Source organism: Tenrec ecaudatus, chromosome 17 (genome assembly GCF_050624435.1).
Source record: "Tenrec ecaudatus isolate mTenEca1 chromosome 17, mTenEca1.hap1, whole genome shotgun sequence".
In the NCBI taxonomy this organism is placed as follows: domain Eukaryota; kingdom Metazoa; phylum Chordata; class Mammalia; order Afrosoricida; family Tenrecidae; genus Tenrec; species Tenrec ecaudatus.
The window spans coordinates 53,117,501-53,129,891 of record NC_134546.1 but is presented as its reverse complement, the minus strand read 5'-3'; the positions used below and the strand labels follow the sequence as shown (position 1 = coordinate 53,129,891).

At 43.3% G+C, this 12,391-nt stretch overlaps 1 protein-coding gene across 4 annotated transcripts in view; it reads left to right on the top strand.

The window, feature by feature from the left end:
- SCAPER (S-phase cyclin A associated protein in the ER) overlaps window positions 1-12,391 on the top strand; it is a 414,928-nt gene that overhangs the window by 191,704 nt on the left and 210,833 nt on the right. For all 4 annotated transcript variants that reach the window (XM_075535309.1, XM_075535310.1, XM_075535311.1 and 1 more), the window contains one exon: window positions 8,713-8,839. In XM_075535309.1, the coding sequence (XP_075391424.1) occupies window positions 8,713-8,839 (127 nt within the window). The remainder of the gene's footprint in view (window positions 1-8,712; window positions 8,840-12,391) is intronic.

Genomic DNA, 12,391 nt, shown 5'->3' with positions numbered 1-12,391 from the left:
TCAGAAACCCACAGGGGTCATTATGAGTCAGCTTTAACTCAATGGCAATGAATTTGGTTTGGTTTGGAATGATAGAAGGCATTAGATTTGGATGTCCCATGATCTATCCAAGAATGCTTCTATTGTTGCCCACTTATAGTATATACTTTTCTATTTTGCTGTTTTTGCTGTTGCAGACCCTGCTACCGACAACAACAATCAAACAATCCCTTCTCTTTTCCCAGTGATGTCACCTCCTTCCAGAACAATTCCGTTCTGAAGCAGTTAGGTGGTGCAGCACCCAGTTGGCATCTGTCTTAGATGGGGAGGGTTTAGCAATGGCATGATGGGGCAGCTGACGTTTAGCAGGGGGAGGGAGCACTCATTTCTGTAGAGGGATGGCTTGGTGTGAGATTGAAAACCCAGGTAGGGCGAGTGGGACTTCTGTATGGGGTTGGATTCCATGGCCTGATCAGGATAGAGGTCAGGAGTCAGAATAGAGTGTGGACCGCATCCATTCGTAAGATCAGCCTAGCAGAATCTGCCAGAGCCCAAGTGAATGGAAGTCTGGGCCAGGGTGCTGAAACCGAAGGAGCATGAGAGAGCCAGACGTGGGGAACCAGACCTGGTGCAGCGAGCTCACTGTGCACATACAACCACAAGGGCTGGTTGGTTTCAGAGAAGGGATTGGCCAGTCAGTAAATGTGCTAAGGACGGTGGAAGCAGGTGCTGCACCCTGCTGGAGAAGTAGTCACAGATAAGGTAAGGAAGGCAGATGAGTTCTATGGTGATGCTCAAGTTGGAGATGTCAAAGTTAGCTCAAGGTTTGCAACATAGAGAGATAAATATAGAAATTAATATGGTTCTAGGTTGCTATACTTATTACACATACTTTATTTATTCTCTAAGTGTTTTAGTCTGGGTACTTTAGGGAAACAAATCCACAGAAACTCATGTATAAGAGAGAGTTTTATATAAAGGTTAAGTGTGCATCAAGAAAACATCCCAACCGAGTGCTGCCCAAACCCACAAGTCCAACATTAACCCATTAACCCCTATGTCCAACACCAATCCACAAAGTCCTCCTCCATCTCACAAAACATGTAATGATGCCGACTGCAGGAGGAAGCTGAGTCAGTGAACATGTAAGCATCTCAACACTGGCAGGGGTCTCCACACAGCTGCTCCAGCACCCAGGGCTGCATCGGGGTAGGTCCATGCAGCTTCTCCTCAGGGATGTCTTGCAGGAAGTGAGCCTTGCCAGCTGAAGCAGGGAACTGCTAAGGCAGTTGCACCCTGGTCCGACAATCACAAAGCAAGAGACCCGGAAACTAAAAAGGCGAGGCCCACAGAGCCATTTATCCCTCTGCCCATCAATTAACCCCACCTGTGTTTATCGGCCAGGATGGCGCAATAAACTAACCCCATAAGACAACACACTTTCTGTTGTGTGATCCACTGAAAGACTGAATTGGCTTGGGAGCAGTAAAGACCGGATAGCCTTGAGCTTATCTAGTACACAAAGCCATGAATGGGGGTGGGTTAGTTCCTTACAAGGGGAAACTGAAGGGGGTGGGGGGAGAAAATCAAACCCCCTGCCATTGAGTCCATTCTGACTCACAGTGACTATAGGACAGAGCAGAAGTGCCCCTGTGGTTTACAAGACCATACCTTTGACAACAGTCGTAAGCCACGTCTTTCTCCCTCCGCGTGGTCGATGGTTTCGAACGTTAGCAGCCAGACGTGTAACCCTGTATGACACTGGACTCCTCTGAAAGGGGATGGTGGATTCCATTTCCACAGGAAGCAGTAATCGCAGGCAGGGGAAAGACAACCAGTGTGTGCGTTTTATCTTACCTAGGGATGCCAGAGATACTAATTGATTCCTTAAGGTTATATGGGTAGAAACATAGGCACAGCATAAGTGAATTATTTTAAAAGAGGACCAATAGTGTCCTTAAGTTTAACCCTTGCAGCTTATAAATAGAGGAAATAAAAGAAGTGGCGGGGTGGGGGCAAGTTGATGTCTTTGTCTTTATGGAGTGAAGTTCGCCTCCACCAAACGATCACCTGATTTTCTAAGGCTTCCCCTGCCTTGTCTTATGCCTGGGCACATCTTTGCACGGACCCCGGTGGACTCCCAGAACTTTGCTGGGGGGTCACTTGGGCCCCCTTTGAGAGGTCCTTCCTCCGTTTCCCGTTTCCCAGAGGCAGATTGGAGCGTAGACCTGTGGTTGGCATTTATTCAAGTATTGAAAAGAAACTATCTGATGTTACAACATTCTCCACAAAGCCATTTACCTGACAGACTTCTCATGTTCTAGGGTGGGAGTTAGGCAGCCTCCACCTTTTCTTTTCATGCTAGAAAAATGATCTGCTACAGGGAACCCAACTAGCAGTCTGTATGAAACACTGCGCCCTTTGAGCAACTTCTTGCACTGTAGGGAAAACACCCATTTCAATGTTCGTCTTCTATCGACCTGCTATCACTATTTACAGTATCCATCGGAGCTCGATGCGTTTTCCTGAGAGGGGCTGTTATTTGTGGTCCTTCTGTGGAGGTGGGGAGTGGTACAGAGGCTTAGCTCGTGTTCCCAAAGCATCTCTTGATCTGGCATTCTTCCTTGAAGGGTAGGTTCCTATGAATCCCAGATTTGATTTACCTCGCGGTGAAATAGAAGCCTCTTGTATTCTGTGAATTAAAATGGCCCTGTGCCTCTCTTAAGTACCCCTGGCTTCGGTGGAATGTGAGCATTCTTGGTAGGAATACTGCTAGATTCGTATGCATCTGTTGCTGTGGCTAAGCTATTTAGTTACATAGTGTGCCGGCTTTTACTCAGTCAAAGGCTGAAGTGGCTGCTTATCCATCACACACTGAACTTCGCTGCCAGTGTTCTCCCACACGATAAGGTCAGTAACTTTAATCGGATGGGATGCCAGCCCATATTCGATTAGAAGGAAAAAGAAGTACGTTACTATTATTCTATTTTTTACATTTCCCTTTGTTATAGTAAGACCTTCTGTCAATGAATAGTAATAATAGTTGACCATTTACTGAATACCTACTTTAATGCGTGGTGTTACTTACATTCCATTAATTATTTCTAATCTTCACAAGATCCAAAAGGGAAAACCAAAATATTATCTGTATTCTTATGATGAAGAAGGTGACTTCCAGGTAAGTTAAAAATAGGAAAAAAGACCTTCTCAGTGTTTACACAAAGGGTGTGTGCTGGAACCCGGATTCAAGCACACCCCAAACCAAGCTAGTTGGTTCTGATTGATAGCTGTCCTATAAGACAGAATGGAATCGCCCCTGTGGCTTCCCAAGACTGCAGGTCTTTTCTGGAGTGGGAAGCTTCGTCTTTCTCCTGCAGACCAGCTGGTGGCTCTGGATGGCTTCTTTCAGCTAGCGGCCGAATAGTATAACCCACTGTGCTGGCGGGCTTATTCTTTCATCTAGCTTACATTTATTCTTTGATTTATCAAAGTAAATACCAAGTGGGTAGCTTAGGTTTAGGACGAGTTCACTCTCGCCTTTCAGAGCGTTAGATGAATTCATTCCAGTTCAGCCCCTCCTGAGAATTTGATCTGGGGTGGAAGTGCAAATTCCCCAGAGAGGATTGAATTAGAATGAACCAGTTTGAAACCCTGGGGCCTTTTGAGATAAATCTGCTGTTTGGTCCTTGAGAAACACTTTAATTTTATGTAAATACAATCATCAGTGAAGTTTTTATTCTACAAAATTTGTGAATGAGGTTTCGTCATTTGAGGTAGCAAAGTGAGGCATTGGGCTGCTAACCACAGGGTAAGCAGTTTGAAACCACCAGCCTCTCTTAAAAAGATGAGGCTTTCTTTCTACTCCTGTAAAAAGTTTACAGTCATTGAGGCTCCCGACAAGGACTACAGAGATGTGGACAGAAATGCAAGCAAGGTGGGCCGGCCCCGAGTGTGCCCCGAGTGTCCACCATCCTTCGCAAAATTAAATTTCTGCATATATACACACACACACACACACACACACACAGTTTATAGTCTCAGAAACTCACAGGGACAATTCAACCCCATCCTATATGGTGGCTATGAGTTGGAATCAACTTGATGCCAATGAGTTTGGTTTGGTTTGGTTTAGTGAGACACAAACATAGTATTTGAGAGCAGAGATCTAGGTTTTGAATTCAGCAATACCTTTTACTGTTTTTCAAATGTATGGACCAACCACTAATATCAAAGATGAAGAAGTTGAAAGTCTTTGCCAACATTTGTGGTCTGAAGTTGATCAAATGTGTTCTCAAGCTATATTAATAATTACTGGTCATTGGAATGAAAAAGTTGGAAATATAGACGGATTGCTAGCTGGACACATTCCCTTGGTAATAGAAATGATCACAGTAAAAATTTTCCATCACCAACTTATTCATTGGGAATGCCTTTTTCAACTATGTAACCAGTGGCTATACAAAGAGACCTCACCAGATTAAATATTCAAAAAAGAAGCAATGGAGAAACTCAGTATCAGTCAGAACAAGGCCAGGGGCCAGCTGCAGAACAGAGCATCAACTGTTCCCATTCAACTTCACGCTGAAGCGAAAGAGTTAAAACAGGCCCACCAAAGCCAAAATAGAGCCTTGGCTGTATCCCACCTGAACTTAGAGGCCATCTCACAAACTGATTTGATACATTGAATACTGTTGCTTGAAGATGAGATGTGGGATGACATCAAAGACATCATCTATGAAGAAGACCAGAGGCCATTTAAAAGACGGGGGAAAAAAGAGACCGGAGTGAATATCGGACGAGACCCTGAAACTTGCTCTTGAACATGGAGTAAGTACTTAAAGCAAATGAAAGAAATGATGAAGTAACCGAGCTGATAGACAGTTTCCCAGAAGGGCTCTAGAAGACAAGATAAAGAATTATAATGAAGCACGCAAAGATTTGGAGTCACACAATCAAAGGGTAAGAAAGCACTCAGCATTTCTCAAGCAGAAAGAAAATTTTCAAGCTTCTGTTTGAAGTATTGAAGGATTCCGTGGGCAAAAGAGTGAATGATGGAGGAAGATGAACAGAATGTACAGTCACTGGGTCAAAAACAAAACCCCAAGCAGGTGCATTGTTCACCATTTCAAGAGACCGCATATGATCATGAATCAATGATGTGGAGGAAGATGTCCAAGCAGCCTTCAAGCATTGGAAAAAAACAAGACTCTCTGAATGGATGGGCTACCAACTGAGATGTTTCAGCAAATAGATGCCGTGCTGAAAGTGTTCACTCCTTGATGCCAAGAAATTTGGAAGGCGGCTACCCAGGGAAAATCCATAGATGAGCCCATTCCAAGGAGAAATGAACCCACAGACTGGGAAAATTGTCAAAAATATCATTAATATCACATGCAAGTAAAATTTTGCCAAAGAAATTTTAAAATGGTTTCAGCAATAGGAAGAGGCCCCAAAGGTCCTTGGAAAAATTCCATGATCTTTTAATTCCATTTTTCAATGAACTTTTTGAAGCTCCCTCATAACATGAACAGAGAACTGCAGGAAACTCAAGCCAGATTTAGAAGAGGCTGTGCAATGAGGAATCTCATTGCCCACGTCAGATGGCTCTTGAAGCAGACAACACTAGAAAGATACTTACCTGTGTTTTATTGACTGTGCCAACGCATTTGACTGTGTGGATCCTAACTGCTTATAGATAACATTGTGGGAAATGTTCATTGTAGCATTAGGATAGAACAAAGGGATACTTTGAGACTTAGAGTCAGGAGAGGTGTGTGCCAGAGTTGTATTTTTTTTTTACCAAATTTACCCAATCTGAAGGTTAAGCACATAATCTAAATTTGTTTTAGTTTTTATTATTTTCTACTTTCTTTTGAATTGAGGCATTTCTGTTTTATTTTGTTACTGTTGTTGGGTTGTTTCGTTTGTATGTTTTTCTTTACATGGAATCCAGGATAGGTAAATCTATACAGTGAGTAACTGGATTAAAAGTTTCATATGGTGAGGGCAGGGGAGGTTGGGGAGAAATAGGGAGTTAATAATGAGCACAAAAATGATAAAAATATTCTAAAATTAATTGTGATGATTACACAATACTTTTTAAAATATTCAAGCAATTTGATGTATGATGTATGAATTGTATATCAATAAAATAAATTTTAAGAAATCAAATGACCTATTGCATGGGGGCACATCTGTTGCAAAAGAGCTCCACTGTAGTAGGAGAGACAAAGGAGAGGTTGGGGCAGCATGCAAACAGGCTTGCAGCTTTTGTGGCAGAAAAGAAGGGTTTTTGCTGGAATCATTTGGAGTTTTCTCTCTGAACTGCAAGGTCTTGTGAGAGTAGAGGACAAAAGGAAAGAGGGTGCTTTGGCAGGGGTGGGGAAGGCTGGAAACAAGTCTGTGGAGAGTACACTCTAGAGAGGATTTTGTTAGATGGCGAATTTGTGCTCACACCCATCTTTGCCACAGTATGTATGTGTCTATATCTGTAGATACACATGTAGATTTTCCCTCTAGATGTAGGCATGCCACAGGCTAGTGGCTATTCATTAATCAAGCTAAATAAATTATTCCATGCAAGGCACTGATAGTAGTCCATGGCCCATAACCAAAACCAAACTCACTGCCACTGAGTTGATGTCGACTCGTAATGGCCCAGCAGTACAGAGTAGAACTGCCCGCTGAGTGTCCGAGACTGTAACTCTCTATAGGAGGAGCCTAACTCGTAACCACTGCCCCACCAGGGCTCACAGGAGTAAAGAACCTGAGCAACTAGTACCACTGCTGGATTTGGACTATGGGATTCAACATGCGGAGCAACAGAAAGGAAGGGAGCACATTTGCAAGAACGTGAGGATAATGGTGGTCTATGAAAGCTACCTCAGACTAAAATGGAAATAAGACAGGGATGATGTGTAGGTAAAGGGTGGGGAGACCCACTTCCCAGAGAACCTAATGAGTGTCTTTTGTTGATCTGTCAGTGGGATATTCAAGCAAGTAAAGAAAACGCTAGGGTGGTTGGTCAGAGTGACATGTATGGGACAGAAGTAGGGGTTATGAAGAATTGTTATTTTGTTTTTACAATTCCACTTTAAAAATCATTTTATTAGGGCTCATACAACTCTTATCACAATCCATATATACATCAATTGAATAAAGCATCCTTGTACATTCATTGCCCTCATCATTCTCAAAATTTGCCTTCTGCTTGGATTCCTGGAATCAGCTCATTTTCATTTTTCCCTCCCTCTCCCTCCCTACTTCCCCTCCCTCATGAACCCTTAATAATTTATAAATTATTATTTTATCTTATCTTACACTGCCTGGCATCTCCCTTCACCCACATTCCTGTTGCCCATCTCCCAGAGAGGAGGTTATATGTAGAGATCCCTGAGATTGGTTCCCCCTTTCTATACCCCTTTCCCTCCTGGTATCGCCACTCTCACCATTGGTCCTGAGGGGTCCATCTGTCCTGGATTCCCTGTGTTTCCAGATCCCAACCCAACTATACCACTGTACATCGTTGGTCTAACCAGGTTTGCAAGGCAGAATTGGGATCATGATAGTTGGGGTGGGGGGGAGAAGCGTTTAAGGACTAGAGGAAGGTTAAGTTTCATTATTGCTACACTGAATCCTGAGTGATTCATCTCCTCCCCACTACCCTTCTGCAAGGGATGTCCAGGTGTCTACAGATGGGCTTTGGGTCCCCATCATGTACTCCCCTCATTCACGATAATATGATTTTTTTTCTCTGCCTTTGTTGCTTGAAACCTGGTCCCCTCAGCCCTTCATGATCACACATGTTGGTGTGCTGCTTCCATGTGGGCTTTGTTGCTTCTGGGCTAGATGGCCGCTTGTTTACTTTCAAGCCTTTAAGTCCCCAGACGCTATCTCTCTCTCAATAGCATGGCACCATCAGCCTTCATGAAGAATTTTAAAAAATCATTTTATTAGGAACTCATACAACTCTTATCACAATCCACACATACATCAATTGTGTAAAGCACATTTGTGCATTCATTGCCCTCATCATTCTCAAAACATTTGCTCTCCACTTAAGCCCCTGACATCAGCTCTTCATTATTCCCCCTCCCTCCCTGCTCCCCCCTCCCTCTTGAACACTTGATAATTTATTCATTATTATTTTGGTTGTGAAGAGTTTTTATGCACGCTATTGAGTTCCCTCACTAGAGAATTTTACAATCTGAGTAATACCTGTTATTCCCATGTGAAAAGAAAATTTGTTCTAATTACTTGTCTTCGCACAAGCATAGTTTGCATAGTTTCCTATGGTGAGGGCATGACAGGTCATCCCCAAGCCGCCTGTAAATTGGAGCAGGGGACTTTGGCCTTCTGAGAGTTTACAATGCTTATGGAGATGGACACTATAGTACATGCCTGCCTGATGATTTAATTCACAGCACGCACTCACTTCCCTACTTCATCCTGTCACCTCTCCACCCCCTGCAGACCCCGCTCTTTTCGGGTTTCACATCACACCGAATTGGATGGTAGCACGTGCTCCCGCTCATTCTGTGCATGGATAACTCTGCCCTCTGGTTCTGCTCCATGCCATGAGGGAGGGCTTGGTGGCCGTGCACATAAAGCAAACGCCAGCATGAAGCCCTGTCTTCCTGGTGTCCTAAGGAGCGGTTTCAAACTCAACAATGAAGAAACTGAAGTATTACAGTGGAATTTATTCATACTCTTCTTTTTCATGGTGCTTTGCAGACTTCAGAGATTAGCCAAAGATCTTCTCAAACAGCTTCAAGTACAAGACAGTGGCTCGTGGGCGAACAATAAGGTCTCTGCGTTGGATCGGACCCTGGGCGAAATCGCTAGAATACTGGAAAAGGAGGTACGTGACAAACCTCTGACCCCTGACTCTTACTCTTTGTAGTCCTTCCTCACGGTGACAGCATAGAGGGCTGTCCTGCCATATCTCCATATTCACATCCCACATTTCCACTAGCCAGTCAACAATGGTGGGGTTTTCTGTTTACTTTTAATTTAATGAAATTAGATCTAATTGTTGTTCAATTAAAGGTGTTTAATTGAAGCCCTCAATAGAAAAAATATGGTTTCTTAAGTCATGATTTTCTCCTTTCTTCATACAAATAAAATACAATTATTTAATCAGAAATAATAGTAATAAAATTTATTACACAACTTTATGACAGAAAATATAAAAATGAGTCATTTCAAGCCCCCAAAACTAAGAGGAGCCCACGAAAGACCGGTTTCTTTCTGGTGTCCAAACAGGCCTGTGTTTCCTTCACGGGTTAGTGTCATTAAATGTCTCGGTAACAGTTAAGTAATCCTGAATGATTTTTAAATTTTTCATTACTCACCATAGAAGAAAACTTAAGTGTAAAAAGAAGAAATAAACCTCCTATAATATCCTTCACATTTTTTTGGTTCCAGTTGTCTTGTTGTATGTCTTTTAAAATCCTTTGTAATGAACACGCACACTGTGATTAACATAAGTGATAACTTTTAGGTGGTTTCTGTATCTTCCTATTTTAAATAATAGCCTTCGTTGTTCTTAGCTGCATTTCTTGTTTGTTTGCTTTTTTTGTTTGGGGGCCTTTAAATTTACCATGTGAAATTGGACATAATAAGGATATGGCGACAACAACGTACAGAAATGCCTTGAGGAGCTGTGAATTCTCTACCAAACTAAGAGCTAGAGCAGTTCGTTGACAGCCCCGCCCCCCACCATCCCCAGAACTCAGTCCTATGAAGAATGAATGGTGTATCACTTCTTTGTTTTTAAAAAGGACTTTATTGCCTTAACGTATAATATATTGCTAAACAATGTATTCTGTAGTTTTGCTTATTTTTTAACCTTTTAAAATGTCATACCGTAGACTTCTTATATTTTTATAAGTTGAAATCAAGACTATAAATTTCATTTATGCTTTTACGTTGTATATTAAGCTGGATCTTTTCTCTGTTGTACAGTAAATACTTAATGTATTAACTCTACAATATTTCATCCATTCTCTTGACAAGGACATTTGTTTTTTATAGCGGGGTGTGTGTGTGTGCTTGCACATGTGTGTGTGAGAAAGAGATTACAGAACGTACTGTTCAACCATGCTTGCATCGAAGTCAATGAACAGTCATTTCCCTGGTGGGTGTGGGTCTCAGAACTCAGTCTGCCTCAGAATCCCGCAGCAGACTTGTGGAAGCATCAAATGCCGAGCCTCACTCCCCCTGCCTGTGTGATCCAGTGGGTTCTGGAGTGGGTCCCCCGAAGTTACGTTTCTGACATGTTTCAAGGTCCACACGTGGAGAATCACTGTGCTGGCCCGGGGCTGATGCCTCAGAGATATAAATTGGCTAGGTTGTCAGGCTCATGAATGACCGACTTTACAAGACAATGCTCCGCCTCCATTTTGACACCAGGCCACACCATCCTCAGTGCGTTTGGGCGAGTCCACAATGAGGCAGGCAGGCAGGCAGTTCTGCTGTGTAAGACATCGATTGTAGAGTGTCAGGCAATGCAGAAACTGCTGTGTGCCAGGTGGAGTGTGTAGTGATTTGATAAGCCTTGCGAAGAATCGCTTTTATAATGAGAACATACTGTTTCCTTGAAGATGCAACTATATGTATGTTGCACCATTTTTATCCTAAATACTGTTTCAGATCAAAATAATAACATTCTGAAAGTAAACTGGTCTCCATAGGAAAGGTTTTCAGTATGCAAAGCTGAGTTATTTCATTCACAAAGGGGCAATTCACTGGAATGTCACGAGTCCTTATAATTGGGGGAGAAATTGCAGTCTGGCTTCTAGTCTAAATGATCTGTGTCAGGCGCTTTGCTCTAAAGCTGTCCTCAGAGTATACACTGCGGGGGCCACCTTGGACTCTAAGCTTACCTGCACTAGGATCCTTTTGCTACTTTTCTGACTCAAATCCTTTCTCCCTAGCCAAGACAGACTCGCTGTACGTGCCACTCTGTTCTGTAGCGTTCCATTGTCATTCAGCAGACGATATTTATGACTCTCAACTAGGAAGTGTAAACAACCCTTCCTTTGTATTTGGAAAACTGCCTGGAATAAGGAGAATCAGGAAAGTCAAATCCCAGGTACAGCTTGGAGGTGGTTGGTGGGGCTGGTGGGACTGGACAGGCTGTCCCAGAGGCATGCTGAGAGGTGACTCTTGAAGCATCTTTACTGCGTCACTTAGACCTCAGCACACGCACAGCTTCCACTGATGCACTGACACAGTTGTTCCCTAGGGAGTTTCCCTGCAGTTGTGAACACTACTTTAGAACCAAAGGGTTAAATTGATAATCGTACCAAAATGATCCTGTGATGCAGTGGCCCTCAAACTTCCTCATGCCGCGACGCTTTATACAGTTCCTCATGTTGTGGCGATCCCCAACCATAACGTTATTTTTGTTGCTACTTCATCACTGTAACTTTTTTACTGTTATGAATCAGGCGACCCCTGTGAGAGGGTTGTTTGCCCCCAGCAGGGCCGCGACCCACAGGTTGAGAACTGCTGCTGCCATGGAAAGGATTAGAAAACTGAGAAGTCGGGCACTGGGCTTACGGGTACTTGGTAAACTGGGACCACCCTGTGGCCCGGGGTGAGTTCTCCAACCTCTGGGTGTCTCAGGGCCATCGTGTGGACCCCTGCTTCCGTGTGGAAACTCGGGGCTTCCATGCCTGCTTTCCTTGTGGGGTGCTTTAGCAATGTTTCCAGCCCCTTCTACATATAGAAATAAACCGATCTGTGGACCTTGTCCCCACTCTCTTAACAAAGATACTAAAATTGCTGGATGAAAAAATTAACTTTTTTAAAGCTGAGGGAAAAACCAATCAAAGAATTACCAGGTCAAAGCAGAAGCAGGAATTCAGAGAGTTGTGCTGTAAGGAGCGCGTTTGCCGAGGTGACAAAAGTGAATTATGGTTTGCCGGCTTTATGGAGTGAGGGCAGAAGTAGTGGAAAGCCCAGGCATGACGTTAAATGAACATTCCCTCCATAAAGTCAAGACCCCACCAACCAACTCTTTCACGTAATCGTGAATCCTCGCACCTCACCTCTAGTGACTGCAAAGAAGGCACCTTGGCACCGTGTAAAAGAGAGAGCTGTAATCTAGATAGAAGATTGAAGTAGATTTGTCCCCACCCACCCACACATCACTGGGCTCTTTCAAATGGCAAATTAAGTCTAGTGAATATGGCCCCCTATTGATTAGTGTTGTCTCCACGCCTGACGGGAGGAAACAGAAGTCTTCATTGGAGGAGGCCCTTTGTACCCTAGGCCTCGGTAATTTCTGCCACCTGATGTCGCAAGGCCCAAAATAAGCACAAAGCTAAATGAATCATGATGAGGGAGAACAAGTGGAAACCAGACCTGCAAGACTTGGTGGTTACCAGTTACAGACTTGTAAACT